We start from the raw sequence: 27,294 nt of genomic DNA on the forward strand, positions 1-27,294 counted from the left end.
CTGCGGGCCAGGTCTTGCTGCGTCCAACATCAGTGCCTGATCTCACAAATGCGCTTCTAGAAGAATGGTCAAAAATTCCCATAAACACACCCCTGAACCTTGTGCAAAGCCTTCCCAGAGGAGTTGAAGCTGTTATAGCTGCAAAGGGTGGGTCAATTCCATATTAAACCCTGCGGATAGGATGTCATTAAAGTTCATGTGCATGTAAAAGCAGGCGTCCCAAAACTTTTGGCAATATTAGTGTACATATTGCATGTACTGTAAATCTATATTTTCAACTTGCTTCAAAGGGATAGCTCACCAAAGAATGAGCATTCCGTCATCAGTTACTGGCCCTCATGTCATTCCAAACCTGTATGAATTTCTTCAGTGTAACACTAAAGAACATATTTTGTCTTTGTCCATATAATAAAAATCAGTGGGATCCAATGTTGTTTTGTACCCCATTGACTTTCATTATATTGATAAAAAATAGTTGAAACATTCTTCAGAATGTCTTCTTTTGAAGTTTGCAGAAGAAAGAAAGATTCAAAACTTAAGGCTGGAACCTCTGTAGCTGTTTGCAGCTAATGTGTCTCTACTGAAAAGCAATGTTTGTCAAAATCAAATTTCTCCCACAGAATCTACAAAGGATGACTTTTTAAATGAACTTTGTGTGTCTCATTTTTTAGGTTTGTTCAGTCAAATCAGCAACATAAATTTACACAGTAGGTTTTTATAGTAATATTTTTCAGACTGTAATTCACCAAGAAGCAAATGAGAAACAGGTACAGTATAGTAGGAAGGTTTATGCAGACGTTAAGCTGTCAGTATGTAGTTCTCAGAAGAGGGAAAGCCTTCTCATTGAGACACAGGTGTAATCAGTTTGTTCTGAATGGGCTGGCGGGATTCCCTTCTCTTTCCCTTCTCTCTCTCTCTCTCTCAAGTAATTCTTGAAAGAAAAACCCTCTTCCTTCATTTTAAAAACAAGGTGCACTGGTGTCTCAGATTCTGTGTGACAGAATCTATGCTTGCAATGGAATACTATTATGCTGCTAAAAACAAATACTGATTTTATTCAAAGTAGTATGTAAAACTGTACAAGAACAATGCTTCTTTTCCAACAGTAGATTAATTTATTTAGTGGCATCCAGTTATAATCTTGTAAGTATGGTTATTTAAATAAAAATGGACCATTCTTTTTTTCTTTTTTTTTTTGTAATATTGCAGTGTTTAATATAAATGATTTATCCATGTCTATTCTTTTTAAATGTGCCTTCCAGCAACTAGTCACTCACATGAGATTAGCAATTAGCAATGACAACAATCCAACAATCCAATCACTTTCCAATGGACAAAATCAAGTCCTGGTCAACATTTTTTCTATTTTCAAGAAGCCGTTTAGCTCAGATATGTTATAGATATGCCCAGTCACAATAGGGAATAAAAGACGATCATGATTTTGGTTTCAGCCAACTTTGATACTTTTTTTGCATTTTAAAAATATCTTTTGGTGGTCAGAAAATCCCAGATATTACTCCTTTGTTCATTTGTCTCATTGGAAACATTTAAAATCAAGTCAAGCACACTGCATTGTAGGATACAGTCTTCATACACAATACAACTGTGCACAGTATACATACTGCATACTACAAAGTCAAAATAGCATGTTGTGTGTCATTCTGAATCTGGCGCCTCTGTTTCCAGGTCCAAATGCTCTATCAGACCCCAAAAGCAAAAAAACAAATGGTGCTAATATACACGTATGCTGTAGGACAACCAAAAAAAATTAATACTGATGATCGCAACCTTGATATCCACCGAAATCTCAGTTGGCCAGACAGCAATTCATCTTTTCTGAATCATCAAAATACTGGCGTCTGGGACACTGTGAGTCCGGAGACTGTAGTGTACACTTAAATTTTTTTAAAAGCTTCTTTTTAATGTGTGCTATAAATAAACAGTAAAATGGCTATTAAGTACTCTCACTTTAAAAAGCACCAGAGGCTTGGACCCCCATTTACAGTGTCCTTGTTACATATGTTATGTACTTACCATAGTAATAACAGTAAATTATGCATAATTACATGCAACTAACCCCCAACCAAACCCTAATCCTACCATAACCATATAGCAAGTACATCAAGTCACTTACTATTACTCAGTACTTAAATATATAATTACACTGTAACAATGACACCTTAAAATTAAGTCTAACCCAGTATTTAATATGTCAGGACTTAACAAGCGAATAGCCATATACTTCCTGATTCCTGAATGAGGCTTTCACACTGGCAGTTTAGTTTGAAACAGATCACAGTTTGCATGAAAAATTGGTAATAATGAAAGCTGTCATGCAAACCCTGAAATGCACCGTGATACCATACCCAAGACTAGCAGTAGGCGGTCTGAATTCGGTCGCAATGGTACTGTGGTGCACACTTCACACCAATGTGAATGCAACTCGGACTTGTGTCCGCAGCTAACTAAAGTAACATGTTCGGGTACTAAAGTAACCTGTGCATGCATTTTAGCTGATGACGATGTCATTAGTTCAACAAAACACATATAAGGGATGACAGTGGTGATGATTTAACTTGGATACAACCGATCAATGAATCGCAGTGCTTTCTCAAAATAGTCTGTCTGCAAGCAGCAGAAAGCCACTTCACTCTGCTGTTTAGCACCAAATTAAAGGTGCAATAAGTAAGATTTTTGCAGCAAAATATCCAAAAACCACTAGGCCAGTGTTATATATTTTGTTCAGTTGAGTACTTACAATATCACAAATGTTTCCAACTATTTGTAAATCGGGAGAAAATTGCAATTTTAACCAAGGAACCGGGACGTGTGAGGGAGTCGCCTGTCAAGGGCTTCCTATCCGCGCTACCCTCGATTTCCGCTTTTACTTCCCTAGAAACCATGGGAACAGACGTGGACAACTGCGTAACGTCTAGCGGCTTGCTGTTGTGGTTTTGTTCAAACATTACGGACCATGGCAAGCAGACTTTGGAACAAACTGAGAAATCAAAAGAGGACCAGTATCGACGTGGCGTTTTTTTGAGATGGCGAGAGCTTTGCAACAAACTTCGACTTGACAGAGATGCCGTTCTTGCATGTGCTTTATTAGACAGGTGAGCAAATGTACATAAAAACGAATCAATGTTATGTAGCTCATCACGATGAAATATTAGAATATCATCAGTAATGATGTTCTAATGTCGATGTAGCTTATACTGCTAGTCTCATACAGCCAACAAACTAACACACAGAATAACATTATAACTTTCAACACACTCAAATGCAGTTTAGATAGTGTAGACCAAATGAAACCGCGTTTCCTCACTATTTTAATTTGTCAAATAAACTGACCTGTATGAGTAATTCAGCAGTTGCGGGTAGTTCGGTAGAATGAAATGTCCTCTTTTCTTTATATCCCCCGGGACTTGCGCATGTGGCGCTGATATCTGTCTCTTATTAGTAATCGCGCCCTGATTCATACCACAGTTATGTTAAAAACATGAATGCATTAACTCATCCATAAACATTATTAGATCCATCGGTTCCAGTTCCATGATTCCACGCCCATTCACTGCGTCATCAATCTACACCTTTGTTACTGTTTTGAAGAGGTTAGCGACCCCTAGTGACAAAAAAATACATAGTGTCGCTTTAATAATAAAAATATATATCATATTGACCCCCGTTCTGTTTTCTATCATGCGCCGTGCATGTTTGTGATGATGTAAGATGAACGCAAATGCACCAGAGTTCAACAGAATCAAGTGAGTCTGAAACCAGACCGACTCTAAAAAGGGAACAGTCGCACTTGGATTCAGGCCGCAGCAAATGTGCCCAGTGTGAAGCCCCCTTTAGACAATGCTGAATTTGGAAAAGCATACTACTCTCACTGTTTTAACCATATAAAGATATGGCAGAAATAGTAAGAGGGATATGGTAGTATCTATATTGAACTCCGCCAAAGTGTGACATACTACCCTAGTGAAATCCCCCAGATGCCCCCGAGAGGGTTTAATCTCCATAAGTGCTACCTCAGAAATGCAGTGACGGTCTACAGCAGCCATGTCCTTCCCATAACCTCCCCTGGGTGTGTCTGCAAATGTGTGTAACAGCACACTGAGGGGTTTAATTGGGGGTGAACGACATCTCTCTGAGTTTGCATTGCTGTTTTTGTTGGGCTCAGTCCAATGGTGCTACTAATATCTTTAATGGGATAGTTCACCTCCAAATAAAAATTCTGTCATCATTTACTCACCCTTAAGTTGTTTCAAACCTATATGAATTCTGCTGAACACAAAAGAAGATATTTTGAAGAATGTCGGTATCCAAACAGCCCGGTTTCACAGACAGGGCTTAGTTTAAGTCAGGATTAGGCCTTAGTTCCATTAGGACAATTAAGTAACTTTTTAAAATGTGCCTTAGAAAAAAACATTACTGGTGTGCATCTTGAGACAATGACACTGATATATTTTAAGAAATGTCAGTGCAAGTTGCTTTCAGTTAAAAATGCTCAATAATGCATTTTAGTCTGAGACTAGCTTAAGCCTTGTCTGTGAAACTGGGGGTTAGTGTTTTTCCCATACTATAGAAGTCAAAGGGGTCCATCAACTGTTTGGTTACCCTTATTCTTCAAAATATCTTCTTTTGTGTTCAGCATATAGGTTTGGAACAACTTGAGGGTGAGTAAATAATGTCAGAATTGTAGTTCTACATGCACAGACAGAAGCAAACACGAGATTGCAGTCTAGAGAGACAGCTGAGAGTGACTGCTATGCATAGTGATGCATAATAAACTCATACACATTACACACACACACACACACACACACTCTCTTAAAATGAGTCTGTAGGGTGAGAGTTGAAACATGATCCGGCCCAACTGAAGCAGAACTATTTCCTGCTACATGCTTGCACTACAAGGAAAAAGAAAAAGCAATAAAATGAAAAGGAGGTAAACCTCACATGCAAAAGACATTTTCTGGATCACCAGCCCCCTTGTGTGTGTATGTGTGTGTTTGATGTGGGAAGCTGCTCTAGCATTTTCTGTCCAAATGTAAGGCAAAAAAAAAGTCCACAGCTGTTTATAATCAGAGTGAGAGCGAGAGAGAAACGTCTTTGTGTTTTAAATGCTGTGGAATCGGATCTCAGCGAGACACACACATTCCAGAAGACGACATACACACACATGCTCAACCAGACGCTGTTATGTTATTTTCATCATGACTTGTATGTTTTTTTTGGCAAGGAGAACGTTACAGCTTATTTGTGCTAAGTCAAATAACTTTCACCTTGGTAATACGTAAACAAACTATTCTGTGATTTTATAAATGATTTTTTAGTATAATATAGAATTTGAAGAAGAAATAGACAGACGTTTTACAGACCACCAAAAACAAACCACACACACCACACACAAATAACACACTAATTCGTTGTGATTACTCCCATATGTCACCAATTTGCCAATCAGTTTAGCAGACCTGTGGCGGCTGCTCTAATTAGCCCATCAATTCGTTAGATTTACAAACCTGGATGGTTTGAGATGGGTTTTTCATGTGATATTATACGTGAACATTTAGGGGGCGTTTAGACAATACCGTTTTCAACTAAAAACGAAAATGTTTTATACGTTTAACCCATTAACGGCAACAGTGTTTTGGGGGCCTAAAAAAGCAAACATATGAAAACGGGTTTCAAAGTGCAAGTTTTTGAAAATGATACCATTAACGTCTCCATGTAAACTACAAAAACATGAATTTGTGAAAATGGTGTCGTCAAACACAGAGTGACTCTTGAAGGACCAGCACCACATCCTCTAGTACCACTGTTTGAAAAATTCATCTTCCAGAATCTGGCAGTACGTTTTGGGAGTTCATTTTAGTCCATCCTGAAGTCCGTTTTGCAGAGATGGACTAAAAATGAACTCCCAAAACGTACTGCCAGATTTTGGAAGATGAATTCTTCAAACAGTGGTACTAGAGGATGTGGTGCTGGTCCTTCAAGAGTCACTCTCAACCTATCTGTCCATAAAGCCTATAAAAAAACCTTCTTCATGTATTTTACAACACTTCAGCTTGTGATTCTTATCTAGTGGGGGTCATTTTTTCCATCAGGAACCCTTTAGTCTCCAGCGCCACCATTTTCCAGAGCTGCAACCTACCTGGAGTCTCCAGAAGTGCACACAATATTCAGTCCTTATAACTAATAACAAAGTGTGGAAGGTTTCAGTAATGTCGAAAGAAGAGGTGTGTATTTTCTCATGACGAGTGAGTAACTGACGTTATTGTGATAACCATCACATACCTGCAGACCACACCCACACTCGTAGCTAACTGGTTAGCACACACTCAAACTGATCCAATCACACGGCCACAGACAGCAGAAGCAAACAGAGAGATACGAGTAGTCTCCTGGATTGACTCCAGTATCATTAAGTCATAATACCCAATGACAGGGCAAAAGAGGTTATTTCTGTATCTGTAGATGAAGATGAAAGTTTTAATTATTATTCTTATTTTATTCTTTTTAATTTAGTAGTAATGAAAAATCCCAATTACTGTCTACGCTTTATTGTCTTCATAATGTTTGACAAATAAAACAACCCAATGACAGGACATATTAACATACAGTGTGTCATATAATTTCACAATGTAAAATCATTGTTATGAAAATGTTTAATGTTTAAGTAACAGTCCTGCACAGAATCTGACATCATTTACTGACATCAATGTTGTTTTAAATTTGTTGAAGAATCTTAGCATGACCACTATTTTTCAATATAAGGCTTGGGCTGTCAAGCTCTGCAATGACAAATAAGCTCCATCAAAGTATTATATAAAAAAAACTCTATGAAGTCATACGATAGCGCTGTGTGAGGAGCAGACTGAAATTTAAGTCGTTTTTCGCTGAAAGTCTTGACATCTGCCTCAGCTCTTCTTGGCACATTCATGAGAGAAGCAGTCATGTTCGATGTATGAATCAGATGTTTCATATTTTTATGGAGTGTTTGTGTCCTTTTTAAAGCTTTTCAGCCTTAAAAAGAGTGACCAGGATATTCTTAAATACGTTTTATTAATTTGTGTTCCACAGAAGAAAGAAAGTCCTACAGGTTTGGAATGACATGAGGGTGAGTAAATGATGACCGAATGTAAATTTTTTGGGTGGAACTATCCCTTTAAAAATAACTTCAAAAAGTGAAGACATATGTTAACCTAAAAGTCCCTCTAAATGCACACACAAACAATCTCTAATCATTTATTAATCGGACTTGATGCAGATCTGTAAAAATAAAGACTTAAGAGTAGCGATGTTATTCAGAGAGTCAGCAGTAGCATGTTAACTCTGTTCCTTAGAGTCAGTCTGGAAATCTGGAACTAGACTAACTGCTTTTGGCACAGACCACATCCCGACAATGTGCGCACAAACACACACACCGAACACAGCTGAACCAGGCCCAAAGAAGAACACAGTACACTGTTGTGAGTAAAGGCACAAAGAGGCAGTATAAAGAAAAGAGCGAAGGGGAGAGAAACGTGTAATTAAGCAAATATATTTTACTTTGACAGACACATTAAAGAGCAGAGAGCCATCCAGCCACCTGCACAACAACCCTGTATCCTTGACAAATATGTCTTTCACCACAGCTGAAACATTCACACACTCGTACGCACACAATGCATGCTTGATGAACAAATAATGTGATGAGTTTGGTGTGCGTTTGCTCACATATATGCTCTTCTGTGTGTAGCGGAGCTGCAGGTTGTGTAGAATGGCCCCGTCGTGCAGGTCCTGTAGGGTTGCCATGTCCTCGACCCCAGTGATACTGCTGCTGTGCATTGGATAAACCCTCTGCCTGCTCACAGCGTTCTGTTTGTAGGTGTACACCTGAACAAAACACATTTGTATGCATATTAATGTGTATTTGTTTGCATATTTGTGTAAAGAGAGAAACAAAAATGAGCAACATACAAATACATATATTTTTTTAAAGGTTATGATGTTACCGCTCTAAAATCTGATTGGACGAGCCACAATTAAAGTCACTGTAAACAGCCAATATATGCACTGCATACACCTGTGATGGTATGTCAATTTAATTTAATATTAATGCTTTTTAATGCATATTTTGCATAATGAATGAATGCCAAAAATGTTTAATTTTCCTTTATCCTGATTTAACTAATTTAATACATAGCTGTACTAGTTGTAAGACTCTTGTGTCACTCAGCACTCTCTTTCTTCCCTCATAATAAAATTCCCTACTGAAAAAAACAGCTTAAACCAGCCTAAAATGGTTTGTTGGTATTACCAGCTCAGTTATTTTCAGCACTATATTTAATATTTAATTTATTTGATTGGTCACTCTGTACAACAAGGCTTTGTTAGTCAACATTAGATAACTACTGTAGTTAACATGAACTATACAGCGTTTATTAATCTTAGTCCATGTTAATTTCAACATTTTCTAATACATTATTAAAATCAAATTGAATTTGTTAACATTAGATAATGGACTGTGTACTAACATGAACAAACAACGAACAGCTGGATTTGTATAAGGGATGCCACAATTCTCAATATAATATTGAACCGTTCGGTACGGCATTCACGGTTCAATACGCGCTTGTGAATTGTGGTTTTGCATTTAAATAATTATTTTTCTACACATTCTATCATTTTCCTCCATCCCACTACTGAACAACGCAACATACATTCACATCACACGTTAGTGTTATAGAGTTATACTCACGGAACACTATAGTTATTCACAATTACGAAAGTTCATTATTTGCATGCGTTTTAAAGTCTTGCCGGTTAAACATTTCATTTGCGTGCTTATGCACATGCGCTTTTCCGAGCGCGCACATTAAAAGCCTGTCAAACATGTGATAACTGGACTTAGTAGTCTTACTGCGCTAATACTGTCAAATACACACAAGGTTTACATAAACACAGTCGGTTATGTCTAAAGGGAAAGTAAAATCGGCGTGTGTCTGTATATTAGATGTGTAGAGTTCTTAAATTGACAGCAGCGCAGCCTAGTGAACACGCTGCAGCTTGTCCTTAAAGGGACAGTTCACCTCTAAAATTATGTTATTATTAACTCACACTAATGTTGTTCTAAACCTGTATTCATTTCTTCTGTTGAACACAGACAGTTGATGGTTGCCATTGACATCCATATTATTATTTCCTACAATGGGGACCAGCAACTGTTTGGTTTCCAACATTCTTCAAAATATATTTTATGCCCAACAGAAGAAAGAAATTTATTCAGGTTTAAAACAACTTTAGCGTGTGTAATCGATGACATTTGAGTGAACTATTAATAAAACAACAAAAGACAAAGAAAATCACTCGCTGCTCTTGACTGAAAAACTTTAATACTTTTAATAAGAATTAATGTCTATTTTATAGTGAAGTCTATGTAGTGTTTTATTTTTACATTTATTGATTAAATTTCATACTTAAATGCTGCAGTACAGCTCTGAGCTGCCAGTGTAAATCTTTATATATATTTATTTTATATTATACTATACACTAGGAATGTGTACAAGGGTTTTTTTAAGTAAAGTTTTAAGTTTAAGTAAGGTTTTTCAAGTCTTTTAAGTAAAATAAAATAAAAAAGTATTGCAATAAAAAAAAAAAGATTTCTCCTTAACCTCTTGCTGTTCCTAAGAATAGAATAACAAAAAACACTTGTGACAAGCCATCAGAACCAAACCGAGGTATGTATTCAACCGTGGACTAACTGTATTGTTGCATCCCTAAAATTAACAAAGTTTAACAAACACTATAACAAATAAATAAATCTCTCCTTGTTAGTTCATGTTAGTAAAAGACAAAAATAATGACCAGCTGACATTATCATAATAAATGTATTAATTATAAATGTGACTATTTTGTATGACACATGGCTGTTAATGCTTTTTTTAAATTAAAACAATAAGACTAAAATGAATGCATAAAACCACTCAAAAAAATTCTGTAATGCACAGACTTCACAGAAGGGGTTTATAGCTTTAATAAACTATAAGGATCCTGAAGGTAACAGACTGGCCGCAGATAATACTATAGACCAGAAACAGAAGCCAGAGACAGGAGAAAGTTGTGTGAGCGTGACTGCACATGCAAGAATATGAGAAACAGACACAAATCATTTGAGAAATGCACAGTAAAATACAGAGCCCTGCACATGACATGTGGACATAAACTCTATATAAACACAGTATATCGTGGCCACGGATAACAAATTAGTTTTAGTAAACTGTGCACACGATAAATAAATTTGTTCCCTTCGATTAACCAATTTAGTAAAAAATTATTATACCGTTCATCGTTGTGACAAGCAGGGGGGCGAGAGCCGCGAGAGAGCGGTGCGAGGCCGGTGGCGTGATTGCAGATGAGTGTCACCTGCACGCGTGTTTTGTGTTTTGTTTATGTTTTATGTGTGTGCATTTTTACTTTCAATTTGTGTTTATTTTTTATTAAAGTTGTTGAACGTTCGCCAGTACCAGCCTCCTTCTTCCCATAACTACGAACTTTGTTACAATTGTGCACACGATTTATTAAAACAAGGGAACCAATAATTATATTGTGCACACTATTTACTTAAAACGAGGGAATTAATTAGTCAAACGTGCTGACGTATGGGAATGATTTGTTCATTTGTGGCCACGATACACATACACATTTTCCTGTATGTCATGTGCGGGGCTCCATAGTAAAACAAACACAGGTACTGCTCGGTTGACATGCTGGCTTAACTGAGTTTGCGTACCTGACAGACTCTATGGCAACATAGTCTTTTCTTAACAGGCGGATGCACAGACAAGTGTGTGTTTGTGTAAAATGAGAGCACACCACCTGTTCAGCAGTGCGTTGTTGATCTGAGGTGCACAGAGCAGATGTCATGCCACCGTTCCTGTGTAATGCATACACCCACTTACCTGTCCATAGTCGGTGTTAAAGACCACCACTCCACCAGAGCACGAGTCCACGGTACTGGGGACATAATGATCCTCCACCCAGAGCCACACACGACAACCCTGTCAAACACATAAATACTGGTTAGCAACATACCGAGCAGTAGCAGAAACACAAACAACTGTTGCAAAACCATGTGCTAGATGTAATTCTGGATCTCGAAATTAAATTGTAAAAGGAAAAAGACCTGTTTAAGAACATCCTGTAGGAAAGAAAGATCAGTGAACAACTGCAAAAACAATCAAATACAAACAACTGTTTGTAAAACCAAGTGTGTAATTATGTAACTACGTATTATGTATATAAAAAAAACACTACACTAGGAAAAAACAAGAAAACTGTTTTTTTTTTAATTATGTATGTTTTTTAAATAAGTCTAAAATCACTAAAGCACCGGTTTGAGTCTGTGTACACAGCAGAAGTTGCAAATAAGATATCTGTAGTATCGCAATTGTTTCTACACAGTCACAGCAGTGACGTACAATGAAGATTGGTCTCACATGTGTCTCCTCTAGAGTTTAAGAACAGATTTCATCTCAATAATATCTCAGACTTTTCTCATATTTGCAATCAAATATCAGAGATTTCTATATGTTCTCAAATATTTCTCATCAGATTTTCCAAGATAAAATCTCATCCAAATAAGCTAAACCCTTCCTCTGTCGACAATATCCTAACTGTTTCCAACAACTGTCTATCTTTATTTATCCAAATGCTGGCAAAGTTGACACTCAAATGAAGCTAAGCTACGTTCATAAAGTCTAAAACTGAAAGATTAACCTCTGAGCAATCTGGTTTTTTTTCTCTCATGCTCTCCTCATCAGGACTGTTTGTACATTAGTTCAAAAAGGTATAATTAATTACCAATAACTAACTCATTAGAGTAAATTCCTCCCTTCCTCTCTCTGTCTCGCTCTCTCACACACAGCACACACTCTATTAGTGTACATGCTGATGGAAGAAACACATGGTGATCTGAACAGGCATGACTGGCTGTGAGGCCCCAGTGAAGCAGACACAGTTGAACTTTAACCCCATTCCCCACTTATATGCACACGCACACACACACACACACACACACACACACACACACACACACACACACACACACACACACACACACACACACACACACACACACACACACACACACACACACACACACACACACACACACACACACACACACACACACACACACACACACACACACACACACACACACACTATCAGCACTGCATCAAACACTGCAGCATTGTTTTTTGGTCCAGTGCCACACTGCATTGTGGGTATTGCAGTATACACTATGCGCACATGTACTAATTGCAGAGTTTACAGATTAGTTTTTCACATGGAAAACATCAGACTGAATCTATAAATCAAATGAAACATGAACAAAACAAAGTAATTATGTTTGACCACAGTACAAATAGCAAGTTTTAAATTCAGATTGTGGAATTTGAAAACTCACTGAAAGCCTTGTGAATCTGAACAAATACTCTTAAGAACGGTAATTTAGATTATTAACTATTAAAAATTCCCCATTGTTATCCTGTCATCCACTGGCTGTTCATGCAGTGGCATAAACGCAACAGTACTTTATAACGTAAAAGAGCGGAAACATGCGCTCACACACACACACACACACACACACACACACACACACACACACACACACACACAAAACTGCTGAATGATCAGACTGAACTGCAACAGAACAGCTGTGCAGCTGGACACACACAGTTGAACACTTTCTATCCCAGCATAATATGCAGAAACAACTATAAGAAGCCAAGCCCTTCTTAGACTGATTTCCTTGGAAAGTCTGTCATAACATTGATAGGACCATTCTTTTTTTATGGCCTTCAATTAGCATATTTGACAGAGCATTGGGCGAGAAGTGGAATCGTTTCAATAGAACATTGGAAATAAAATTAGGCTTTTTGTCCAGTTAACTGATTACATAAATCAACATATTAAGTGATTAAAAGTCTAAAACTTATTCTATTAATAGAAATACTAAAAACCTAGTTTTCTGTAAACCTGAAAAAGGCAGTAACCACAGAAAAAAAACCTTGGCTTGGTGAGACTAAGACAAAAGTCTGCAGAGGAAATGGACAATTTAAGTAATTTTCTCTGTGATTGCGGTCACATGCACATCTTCATGGTTTCTAACAGCTTATGCACACTTGTAGTACCTGCCACTGGTTTGCTAAAGTTAGTAGTTGTAAAAAGCAAAGACAACCTGAGAAAGAAAAAAAACAGTGCAAGAAAGAATGGCACCATGACACATTGAGTTCATTAAATATTAAAAAATATTTAACCAATATATTTCAAAAAATAAAACCATCAGTGAGGAAATCAGTTAAAGATGACTGATCCTTTCTGGATAAGCAGCATAAGGGCTGCATGCCATTGCAATACGGATAAGTTTGCATGGAGTGTTTTGAGTATTAACAGTCCGTGTTTACTGTTGAAAAAGAATTCAGCTCTGTATTGGATTTGCTCTAGTTTCAAAAGACTTTAAAAGCTCGAAACTCAGAGTCAGCCCCATCAAGTTAGTGCATCTCTAACCCACACAAACAGGAAGCTGTTTTCCTCCCCAAACCAAGTTTATCTCAGGAATTCTGGGCCTCTAATCCAATTCACCATCTCTGCAGTAAACCAGGACGCACAGTGACATAGTTTCCCAACATTTGACTCAAGCACTTAATGATGAACTCGACAGAAAACACGTTTCTCCACAAGATAGGTTAATGTGTAGTGCATCTCTAGAGAAATTCATGTTAAGAAACATTTGAATTGTCCATTGTTTTGTTTAGTACGTGTGGATTTACTTAAAGGACAAAGATGAAGATTGCTAAATCTTACAAAATCTCACTTTGGGGATATCCAGGGATGTGTCAGGTGGTTAAGACATTGAACTTGAGTGTGCATCTGTTTTCCTTGACAGAAGCATATTTCGAGTTAAGCAGCTTTAAACATGTCTTGTGTTTATCTGCAAACTTTGATTAGACGATAAGAACCGCTCGACCAGTTTATGACTGCAACACACATTCACACATTACAGTTTATAAATACTCGATATAAACATTCACATTTCTCTCTCTAGTCAAAAATGTTATGTGCTTAAACATTTACACTGATTTCCAACGTACCTTTTTAAATTACACAAAAACCTAAGTATGTTTACAAGCACTTTAAAAGTTTTATTTCAGCAATAAAATGTCATGTAAACACTTTAGTCCAATTGGAAACCATGGTCAAACCAGTTTACACAAAGTTGGACAAAAACTTTATTAAATCCTTAAAATATGCTCATTGTGTTATTTGACACAATGTAAAGAAAACCCCTGTAGTTTACTAAGAGAGAAGAACAGAGGAAGAATAAAGAAAAATGTACATTCAAAAGTTTTGGGTAAATAATTTTTTTAAGCTGCAGTCCGTAAGTTTTGCCACTGTGTCGCCATCTCTGTTTGAAACCTGCAATTGCAGTTATTTGCGCGGCTCTTCAAAGCGGATGGATCTAATGTTTTGAGGTGTATGTGTGGCTTTGCTGTCAGACACCGTACCGGTGTGGATACTGTACTTCAGAATCACAGATTCTATGTCTTGGAGTATAACCTAAATAAGAATTTTTCACCGGAAAATGTAATCTGAACAAGTGAGTAACATGTCTGAAACTTTTGGGAACAAAACATTACAATAAATCGCGCTACCAACGGTGATTAAATCTAACGATCGCTCATATCACATCAAACCGTGCAAATGATTATTATTGCTATACTTTGTTCTCAAATTGTTAATGTTAATTGCATTAGCATTGCGTGACTACGTGTATTTAGTGTTTATTAGCGCTACCTGTAGATTTCAATTTCCATACAGTCTAATCTTTTGCTTTTGACTACGGGTGAATCTCCAGTTGTCATTGATGATGTCATTTGGGCCTTTCTGGATTACAATCCGCCATCAAAATGATATGTTTAATTAATTACTCCAGCTGCTGTGAGAAAAGGCTATAAATGATCCGCTGAAGAACATGCGATACTGCTACTAGCCGGACTCCCGCGGAAATCCACCAGTACCACACCACTCTAATTATAACACATTATTGCAAGCTTACCGTTGTGACTGGGGCTAAGTACGGTGGCCCAGTAGTGCTCAACACAACGGAATATAAAAAGCATACATAAGTTCAAAACACAACGAAATAAAGCCACAACACAATGAAATAAAGCCACAAGCCACAGCACAACGGAATCAAGCCACAACACAATGAAATAAAGCCACAACACAACAGAATCAAGCCACAACACAACGGAATCAAGCCACGGCACAACAGAATCAAGCCACAACACAATGAAATAAAGCCACAACACAACGGAATCAAGCCACAACACAATTAAATAAAACCACAACACAACAGAATCAAGCCACAACACAACGGAATCAAGCCACGACACAATTAAATAAAACCACAACACAACAGAATCAAGCCACAACACAACGGAATCAAGCCACGTCACAATTAAATAAAACCACAACACAACAGAATCAAGCCACAACACAACGGAATCAAGCCACGACACAACAGAATCAAGCCACAACACAACGGAATCAAGCCACGACACAACAGAATCAAGCCACAACACAATGAAATAAAGCCACAACACAACGGAATCAAGCCACAACACAATTAAATAAAACCACAACACAACAGAATCAAGCCACAACACAACGGAATCAAGCCACGTCACAATTAAATAAAACCACAACACAACAGAATCAAGCCACAACACAACGGAATCAAGCCACGTCACAATTAAATAAAACCACAACACAACAGAATCAAGCCACAACACAACGGAATCAAGCCACGACACAACAGAATCAAGCCACAACACAATGAAATAAAGCCACAACACAACGGAATCAAGCCACAACACAATTAAATAAAACCACAACACAACAGAATCAAGCCACAACACAACGGAATCAAGCCACGACACAATTAAATAAAACCACAACACAACAGAATCAAGCCACAACACAACGGAATCAAGCCACGACACAACAGAATCAAGCCACAACACAATGGAAACACGCCACAACACAACGGAAACACGCCACAACACAACAAAAACAAGCCACAACACAAGGGAATCAAGCCACAACACAAGGGAATCAAGCCACAACACAATGACATCAAGCCACAACACAAAGAAAAAGCCACAACACAACGGAATCAAGCCACAACACAACGAAAACAAGCCACAACACAACGGAATCAAGCCACAACACAACGGAATCAAGCCACAACACAACGGAATCAAGCCACAACACAACGGAATCAAGCCACAACACAACGGAATCAAGCCACAACACAATGAAATAAAGCCACAACACAACGGAATCAAGCCACAACACAATGAAATAAAACCACAACACAACAGAATCAAGCCATGACACAACAGAATCAAGCCACAACACAACGAAAACAAGCCACAACACAACGAAAACAAGCTACAACACAAGGGAATCAAGCCACAACACACGGGAATCAAGCCACAACACAATGACATCAAGCCACAACACAAAGAAAAAGCCACAACACAACGGTATCAAGCAACAACACAACGAAAACAAGCCACAACACAAGGGAATCAAGCCACAACACAAGGGAATCAAGCCACAACACAAGGGAATCAAGCCACAACACAATGACATCAAGCCACAACACAAAGAAAAAGCCACAACACAACGGTATCAAGCAACAACACAACGAAAACAAGCCACAACACAAGGGAATCAAGCCACAACACAAGGGAATCAAGCCACAACACAAGGGAATCAAGCCACAACACAATGACATCAAGCCACAACACAACGGAATCAAGCCACAACACAACGAAAACAAGCCACAACACACTGAAATAAAGCCACAACACAACGGAATCAAGCCACAACACAACGGAATCAAGCCACAACACAACGGAATCAAGCCACAACACAATGAAATAAAGCCACAACACAACGGAATCAAGCCACAACACAACGAAAACAAGCCACAACACACTGAAATAAAGCCACAACACAACGGAATCAAGCCACAACACAACGGAATCAAGCCACAACACAACGGAATCAAGCCACAACACAACGGAATCAAGCCACAACACAATGAAATAAAGCCACAACACAACGGAATCAAGCCACAACACAACGAAAACAAGCCACAACACACTGAAATAAAGCCACAACACAACGGAATCAAGCCACAACACAACGGAATCAAGCCACAACACAATGGAATCAAGCCACAACACAATGGAATCAAGCCACAACACAATGAAATAAAGCCACAACACAATGAAATAAAGCCACAACACAACGGAATCAAGCCACAACACAATGAAATAAAGCCACAACACAACGGAATCAAGCCACAACACAACAAAAAGGCCACAACACAACGGAAATGCTCCCAACCACTAGGGGGTTCTCGGAGTGCAATAAAGGTAGTTTTCCTTGCCATTGTTCTATAGATATCTATAAATAGCATTTCCGTTGTGTTGTGGCTTGTTTCCGTTGTGTTGTGGCTTGTTTCCGTAGTGTTATGGCTTTTTCGTTGTGTTGTAGCTTGATGTCATTGTGTTGTGGCTTGTTTCCGTTGTGTTGTGGCTTTTTCGTTGTGTTGTGGCTTGATTCCGTTGTGTTGTGGCTTGATTCCGTTGTATTGTGGCTTGATGTCGTTGTGTTGTGAACTTATGTATGCTTTTTAAATGGTGTTGTGTTATGCACTACTGGGCCACCGTAGCTAAGGCAAGGAGATAGTTTTGAATACTGGCTTGATGTGTACTAGCTCAAAAATTTATTTTAGATAATTTTGAACCAAAAAAAGTTACAAACTGCAAGTTTTTGAAATAATTATTTTATGCTCACCAAGGCTGCATTTATTTGATCCAAACTACAGTAAAATAGTAATATTGTGAAATATTATTACGATTTAAAACAACTGTTTTCTATTTAAATATTTTTTTTTAATGTAATTTATTCCTGTGATGTCAGCATCATTACTCAGTTCGGTGTCACATGATCCTTATGCTGATTTGGTGCACAAGAAACATTTCTTACTGTATACAACAGTTGTGACGCTTAATAATTTTGTGGAAACCATAATTTTTTTTTCCAGGATGAATATAAAGTCTTTATCGCCACTTTTGATCAATTTAATCTGTTTTTGCTACATAAAAGTATTATTTTCTTAAAAAAGAAAAATTTTGAACGGTAGTGTACGTGTCTGCCAGGTTTTCTGGCCAATATTCACTTCCTGTGTAAAAATAGATGGCTCAAAGGAATCACAAATTTAAACAGGTAGCAATAATCCAACTAAAACATCACACACTCAACTTATGCACAAAAGTATCCAAATCAAACATGAACGACTTTCTAATTTTGTTTCATGTTCAGATGAAAGAAAAACTTCACTTTGAAGTTAAAAAGTGCACTGTGTGCATGCATGTCTGAGTGTGTCCTTGTATTGTGTATCTAAACTCTTAAAATAATATCAGAGTTTTGGAGGGCGGTCAGGCTGGGCGGAGTAAAGGATGAAACAGACCAGAGTTACTCTGTAATCTCAATGCTGCTTACCGAGCATGTTTAGAGCTTACCACACACACACACACACACACACACACACACACACACACACACACACTTCTCCATAACTCTATTTCTCTGTCCCCCTTTCTTTCTCTCATTTGGCTGCAGGAAGTGAGGGATCAGATATCGTTTGGGTCAACAGGAAGGCAGGCCAGTGATGAAGGGCATTCCTGCATACTTCGAACCCAAAGATTCAAACTTGAGCTCTCTCACATGCAGGGTGACCCGAGCTTGGTGTTCAGAGTCAGACCGGTCTCTTCGAAAAATAACCACATAACTTATTTCACCAATCAAACCCCCTCAAGCACACTCACTGCCTGACCTACTTTTCCCAAGCACGCTCATTTTCTCTCTCTCTCTCTCCAACAGTGAAAAATGCGTGTTTATACTTCACGACAAGAGTGAACGAGGGAAAGAGAGCTGTATAAACTAGGCAGAACAAAGACAAAGACCATCTTCGTGCATGTATCCGTGTGCATGCAGACGTACTTTGCACCTGGCCGCAGTTTAGAAGCCTAAGAGATTGCAATTGTGATGAATCATAAAAGGAAGTTCATTTGTTTGCTTCCTCTTTGTTTAGTTATTATAATGATTTTGTATTCAGGAACAAACAGACTAATTAGGTCTTTAGGGCTTGCGTGTTAATTGACATGACTCAAGATTTACCTAAAAATAAAATTCTGTCATCATTTACTCATCCTCAATGTATGACTATGAACCACAAAAGGGGAGATTTGGAGAATGACCTGGTCAATGATTTCCATGCAATTACAATAAATGGAAAAACTGAAGCTTTCAAGATTCAAAATATATGAAAAGGCACCATTAAAAGCAAGCCCATTAGACTTGTCAGAAGGCTTGAAATATAATGCACATCTTCTCGACATCTGACCCAGCTCTCCTTGAGTTCATGGCTCAAAAGAATCATTCTTTAGAGTCACAATGGCTCACTGGAGAAGATCATTAGTAAATAACAACTTAAATTGTCATCTATTTATTACCAAAAGCTCCCATATGCCTTCAGAAGGCTTGGAATATCAAACGAGAGCACTTTTATGGCACTTTTGCTTTCTTTCTGATGCTTGAAAGCAGCGGTCTCCATTCATTCAAGACATAAAAAGTGTCCTTTTGTGATTCAATGAAAAAAGAAAGTCATACAATTTTGAAACAACAGGAGGGTAAGTAAATGATTTTCATTTTTGGGTGCGCTATCTGTTTAACAGAAATATGGAACACACACACACTTTAAGGGAAAAAAATTAATCCACTAAGTTTTCTCTTCCAGTATTTCTCTTTATCAGTCTAGGTGCTAAGGGGTTTCCCTGTTCTGAGTTCCTTGTTAAAAGCAGCTTTGAATCACCACACTGTGTAATCATTAAGCTACAAGATTTAACGTACGTGTGTGTGCGTGTGTGTGCGTTTGTGAGAGAGACAAGAAGGATTACTTGACACCAAGCAAATGAGAAAACCAGAAGGGGGTACATAGCCAACTGTGGGTCGGGGTTTACTTTTCCATACTTTTTAGAACAAAATGTAACATATTATTTAAATTTGTATCAAATTTCATAAAATAACTTAAGTTATTTAAATGTGACAAAACCTCCCTTTTGGGATATAGAGTTATAATCTTAAAGAGAATTCAAAGTTAATTCTTAATATATGAGACTTCACAATTGCACCCGAATCATCTCTAAACCTCAGAGACTTTTGTTTCAGGGAAAAAAGAATAACCTGGAGTGTTTGTTTTCCCAGAGTGCCACTCCTCTTCACTAAAATACAACTGTCAAACAGTACCTGCGACTCTGATTGGCCAATTCACAAGAAAATAAAGAGCTTTACCTTTGAAGCTCCGCCTATAGAGACTGCAGGGAGGCAATAACCTCAGCGACACTGCTGTGCAAATACGGCCATACACAAACACACCTAAAGCAAAACGGGCCTGCGACCATAACTGCAAACAGAAATGTGTGTGCATCCATGCAAGACCAAAATGCTGAAGAAAATGGCATTAGGGCAGATTTGTATGTGAAATGTCTCTCTGTGAAGTTAGACGTGTATGAGACAGGAATCATATGGTCTCTCCGTCTCTGAGGTCAGTCATGTAGAAGAGCAGCGTGTGTGAGACAGGCATTCACGAGCTCAGCTCTTCCCCACATTCCGCACGCATGTTTCGGCTGAATCTGTTTCCGCACACACAGCGCTGTCTCTTTTTAAAGACTGCTTCTTTTGTCCAGAACCGATTCGCAGGCTAGATATGCAGCAGCCGGCGGACATTTGACACTATTGTGTAAAGTTGGTGCAGTTGGAGCACCCTGATTTTTGTGCTTCCCTATCTGACCATCTGAAACTCTAATATAAAGTCTATCGCTGCGTCCGAAATAGAACACTACCCTATATAGTATGTGAAAAACAGTACGCCAACTGAGTAGTATATCCGAATACATAGTACTCGAAATATAGTCTGCGAAAAGTACCAGGATGACCTTCTACTTCCACAGAGATTCTGAAGTGCGCATTCAATTGACACTTTACTATCCCATGAGGCCACGGGAGAGGATTTGTGAATGGCCATAGCTGGGTTTCCATCCAAATGTGAAGCGAGTCTTTCCAAAGTTCACAAATGAGAATTAAGTGCGTTTCCATCAAGTTGTTTGAGCGGATGACGGTGGTATTGGTAACCTAGTAACCAACAGTAAATAAAACACCATCAGCGGAAACAGCTGATTAGTCACATGGGTTTAATGTTTGCTACGTCAGAATTTATTCTGCAAATTAATTTCCATCTTAGCTGGACGTCATCATACTCAGATTCTAGTCAGAATATGAGTCTGATACTGCTCCATTGGGCTTTGATTATGGGGCGTTTCAACTGAACCAGGAAAGGAAATTCCCAGGGCTCTAGAGTGCGACCAATTTGGTCGCACATGCGCCCAAAATTTGTAAGGGTGTGACTAACATTTTTTCGGACTGAGTGTTTCACAATCTGCTCAGTTACTGGGATTTTGGCCCATATTGATAGGATAGCATCTTGCAGTTGATGGACATTTGTGGGCCAACCGGTGCACCTAACGTCATTGCATCCGCTCAGCTGCCTCTCCACGAACTAAGCGTTTGTTCTCCTTTGACTGAACTCACACACATGGTTGGATCATGTCGTGATCTAAGCCAATCAGAGACAGATATGGGGCGGCTCTTTGCCCCTGATTGGCTGTGGTCCAGATATTTCTGCTCCGTGCTGTGTGTGTGATTGAAATTGCGACCTGAGCAGCACCAGAGAATCAGTTACGGCAATCAGCATTCGCAAACTAAAAGCGACTTTGAAACGGTTTGTGAGTCAATTTCACTAAAGGTGTGTGTGTGAGCACACGTGTGTGTGTGTGAGAGAGAATGAAATTGAACTTATGTTGCCCTAAACGACGTCATTGTCATGACAACCGCCCGTCAGTGTCAGCTCAGGCGGCGCGAGAATCAAAACATCTAGGAATAGCTCCATATGTTTTAGGCAAAAAAAAAAGAAAACAAGTCTAACGTTACCATTAAAGTGAAAGAGTCCTGTACTCACATCGTCAAGCAAACCACCAAAACAAAATCATTGCGTGTATAATCATCTGGTGTTCGCCGTTTGTAATCTTCCTTTGAAGAGACTGGCAGATCGCGCTGCAACATTTCCCTCAGATACGGTGAATGCTTAACCCAGTCGGCGTCACTACTGTGATTGTGCATTGTTATATTATATTCCAAAAATAATCTCTTTGAGAACGATATTTGCTGATATATCTACTGTCCTACCTGAGACGCTACCGTTAGTATCATTGTTAATTTGTTGTGCCTGCTGCAAAGTTACTTTCTGGCTCTTTGAAAAAACTTTCGACCACTTTAAATCCTGCGGTGATCTACCCGTAATAATTCCTCATTTCATTATAGCATTAAGAAATATAAAAAACTATAGGCTACTTTAGCCTACAATAGCCTATCAGTAATGTTACCACATAATTATGACAATCATCAAAGCGTGATTATATTATATATAGCAGGCAGAGGAAATGAAAAATTCCGTATTTTGATTTATTATGAGTTGTATTTCATTGTTTATTATTTCATTATCTTTTACATTACTTTATAACACTTTGTTAAAACTGTAGTTTTTGAAATAGTAATGTTCAAAGCATTGTTTCCCTTGATTTAAAGTCCTGTGTAACTGTATATATTATGATGTCATTTAAATAATATATATGAATGTATATGGAGCGTGATAAAAAGGTGACCTTGAAATTGTGCCATTAAAGGCGACACGAGCCGGGGGAAATTTTGGGGTGCACCTAAATAAAAAAGTTACACGCACCAGTGCAACCAAGGCAAAAAGTTAGTCTGGAGCCCTGATTCCTCTGCACTCAATTGGATAGACCTACAACCAATCAGAGCAACGGAGTAAGTGACGTGTTGAGCGACGCTAGTTGTCAACAGAACTCAACTGCACACACGCTGGAAGAAATAGAAGATGAGTGTAAACGATCTTGCTGGTGTTGTAAAAAGAAATTAAGGATACAAGGAGTACTTACCAACACGATCATCATTTTTGAGAGAAATTGTAAAGGTTAATAAGTTCTCCGTTTAATAAATGAATTCAACCCAAGCGCTCTTTGGTGACGGGCATGATTACTTTACTGTTGATCATCTGTCCATCATCGTATAAAGCCCGCCCTGAAAATTTGATTGGTCCAAACAGCTCTGGTTCGAGCATAGTTGCTCCACAACAGATCAAGTCCAGACAGAACTTCCCGACCTCAAATGTTGTGGGCGGGGCTAAATTCGGCTGGCATCCAGGCTATTTCCATCTCACTTAACTCTTTTTCGCACAGGTCAAAAACCACCTCAAAGGGATAGTTCACGCAAAAATGAAAATTAGCCCATAATTTACTCACCATCAAGTCATCCGAGGTGTATATGACATTCTTCTTTCAGACTAATAAAATCTGAGTTATATTACAAAAGTCCAGGCTAATCCAATTAGAATTTGATTCATAGTTGCTCTGTTTTCGAAGTTCATAAAAAGTGCATCTGTCCGTCAAATAACGTGCTCCACGCGGCTCCGGGTGTTAATAAAGGCCTTCTGAAGCGAATCGACGAGTTTGTGTAAGAAAAATATTCATATTTAAAACTTTATCAAGTAGAGTTCCAGCCGATGGATTTTCTTGGAAAAGTGTTGAATGTTGACAGTGAAACTCAAGATGCGTACGTGACGTCATGACAAGCGGACCTGGTCGCATTAGTCTTTCGATCTGCAGGGGAACTTTCAACAATTTTTCCATAAATTGAACAGGGAAGGTGGACGATCGAAAGTTTACTTGATAAAGTTTTAAATATGGATATTTTTCTTACACAAGCGCATCGATTCGATTCGCTTCAGAAGGCCTTTATTAACACCCCAGAGCCCCGTGGAGAATGTTATTTGATGGGCAGATGCACTTTTTATGGACTTGAATTCTAATGCTTGGATTAGCCTGGACTTTTGTAATATAACTCAGATTTTATTAGTGTGAAAGAAGAATGTCATATACACCTAGGATGACTTGAGGGTGAGTAAATTATGGGCTAATTTTCATTTTTGGGTGAACTATCCCTTTAAGCAAGCTTAAAAATGCCTGAAATTTGCTGTTTCCATCACTCGTTTCTAATGCGATAATTCAAAATGCACATAAAAACAGAGTGATGGAAACAGTGAAGCAAGGCAACTGACGATTGTAGGACATGTGACAGTAACAACATGGCGGATTTTGTACATCTGAATATAATTTATACTACCCACATTGATATATAGAATCTACTTTTTTTTTTTTTTAAAGGTCGCAAAGTTTGTTTCAAACCAAATGTAGTACCAGTATGTGATTTCAGAAGCAGCACGTGTTTCTGAGCTGGTACAGGTGAGAAGTTTTATTGAGACGATTTATTTAATTAGGGCCACGCCTCCACAGGTGAAAACACACAATCTGAAGGACTAATGATCCACCTCAAGCCAATATTAGAAGCCTTCACTTGTGACTCATGCGCATCGGCTCAAGGGAGCGGCTCGTGCTACTGATCATCATCTTACACTCATTTCACAGTCAGGTCATGAGGGATGAATAATACTATTGTCTCATTTCCATCAACACCAGTCCTGACAAGCATTCCCCAAAATTAACTTTTGGTAACACTGTTATGGATTCATTTCATTTCCATATAAAATATGGCTATATTTAATATAACAAAAATAAGTAATATACTTTATAATAATTATTTATTTTTTATTGAATGTTATATTTAATAAAACACTTTTACTAGCTGCAAAAAATACAATAAGTATTTTTTTTTAATTTATTTTTTTATATGACAATTTGGGTAATTCCAGGGATTCTGTGCCTTTTGTGTCCACAAGATTATTATTTTACTGCCAATTTTAAACCTTTCTTAGTTATTAACAACACCATTTGAACTCTAAGGATATTAAAGTAATTAAAAAAAAATATTTGAAACATTTTACAGCATTTTGAACCACCACATATGCCCATTTTTCCTATGTCAACAGGCCTGTGTGCATCCCATTTTCATGATAAATGTAACACTTACTATTGATTTTTTTCCGTCAATGTTTTTACATTGTTGGGTATATCAGTAATGATTCTCTCTAATGTACTTTTTTTAATTATTACATTTATTTAAAAAATTATAATCAAGGATTTTAGCTTGGTTATTTTTTACTACTTTCCCTTTAAATGAAAGCTGGAAAGATTAAATTACATCATATCATAAAGCACTCATCACTTCTTTGGAGGAAAAACAACTTGAGCAATTGAGTGAGATCCTTGATTATTTAAACTTTTTTTTTAAACCAATTTTATCTTTGAAATGTATTGTGGTCAATCTTAGTACGTCCCTATTAAGGAAAATATGAAAAGTTAGTAGAAAAAGCATATTTTTAAAATTACAGTTTTAAAGACCATGCAATTCTTCATTTGATAAACCTTCTATGCTGATTTTAGATCAGAATGTCCACTCTGTTATATCTGAGGAGCTAACAGAGTGGACGCTGACATAGTGATTGTGAAAGTAATTTATATTTAAAGTTGAAGTAGTGCATTTAAAGTCTGTTGGCAATGTTTTACATATTGTTTCCCATCTAAATCCAGGTCAAAATAAAGTAAAATTGTATCTGGTTGTACACTAGCGATAGGAAATCATCCATCCATCCATTCTTTATACAACTTGTCCACTCTGTTATTATTTTGTCCACCCTGTTAAGCAGTTGGTTTGTTTTTTTTTGTTTTTGTTTTTGTACATTCATTTAATAAAATCAGCACATACAAAAAAAAACACACACACACACACACACACACACACAAAACACTAATAATTCAGTGACAATGACATTACCTGAGCTTGACCAGAATAGGTTTTTCCAAATGTTTTACATCAACCCATCATGACTATTAAATTTGTATTTATTTTTTAGTTCGATTTTCTACATTTTATGATGGCCAAAAGGCACAGAATACCAAGAATGACCCATTTCATAAAATAAAAAAATATTTATATTTATTTATGTAATTTATATTATACTACTATTTTATAATACAAAATCAATTATTATTAAATGCTGTATATAAATGCCATGCTTTGTATCAAAATTATCACTAATTAAACACTACAATTAATTCAGCCAGTGTACATTGAATACTTCTAATAATAGCGCCGGGATGTAGACGAGGAAACGAGAAGAAAGGTAAGGAAATGCCTGCGATCTCCGCTGGGAACGACCCAAACCATTCAGAACCGGGACAGTGAGGGAGATGTGAAGGTTAGGGAGTCGCGCGCGCACAGTCCTGAACATCAAACGTACAAACATAATACAAACTAGGCTACAGTCGGTTATTTCCCCAACGAGATTTGTTCTATATTTCATGCATTTTGTTATCTGGAATAGAAACAGCAGAAACTCCTTGTAATACCAACATGAAAATAGTATTTCCATATCCAACTTACCTCGGTGAAAAAGTTATCCATTGTCTTTATAATTGTGAATCTCTGAGGTCTTCATAGGAGTCGACGAGCCGAACCATACGTGTCAGTGAAAAGTGTCATGCTGCCCCTCACTGCATCTCACTGATCTCTAGACCCCTGGAGCCAGTTTGTTTCTCTCTCGCGCAGAGACACGTCTTTGTTTCAGACCATACAGATGTTGGAAACTATCATGTGTCCCACTGCGAGTCGCGAGAGCAAGAAAAAGTGTTCTCTTCCACGAGCGCAGTGACTCGCGAGGCGCGCTTCGTGAAGGGATATGAAGACACGGCGCGAGGTCACTTTGTATGCCGGTGTGACACGCGCCTCGGTAAACAGCGAAGGCTCCGTGTCCTGCCAAGTTTGCAGCGACTGCGCTGAGTCGGCTCGCTGCCTGTTGGCTCCGCCCCCCGCACGGTTTGAATGGCAAAACTTCTGAAGATCCGTGGCCTCGCGCGCACCTCCTGCTGTTCCCGTGGTCAGGGCGCGCGGGATAATCTTAATCTACACGAAACTATTTGCGGTGGTTCACTGTCTGTAAAACTGAAAGACCAGATGTGAAACGGTCAATTTAGTTCAGCGTTCAAGGTTGATAAACGTACATTTAAAATA

The 27,294-nt window shown here is 38.1% G+C and overlaps 1 protein-coding gene across 1 annotated transcript in view; it reads right to left on the reverse strand.

Annotated features, from left to right (window-relative positions):
* The window catches only part of myo10 (myosin X), a 60,269-nt gene extending 33,217 nt beyond the window's left edge, over positions 1-27,052 (reverse strand). Inside the window, exons 1-3 of the mRNA XM_079818942.1 lie at positions 26,668-27,052; positions 10,950-11,048; positions 7,726-7,884 (exon numbers count right to left, since the gene is read on the reverse strand). Of these exons, the coding sequence (XP_079675068.1) occupies positions 7,726-7,884; positions 10,950-11,048; positions 26,668-26,688 (279 nt within the window). The 5' untranslated portion in view covers positions 26,689-27,052. The remainder of the gene's footprint in view (positions 1-7,725; positions 7,885-10,949; positions 11,049-26,667) is intronic.
* Positions 27,053-27,294: the final 242 nt, after the last annotated feature.

This window comes from Gobio gobio, assembly GCF_949357685.1.
Source record: "Gobio gobio genome assembly, chromosome: 6".
Classification (NCBI taxonomy): Eukaryota; Metazoa; Chordata; class Actinopteri; order Cypriniformes; family Gobionidae; genus Gobio; species Gobio gobio.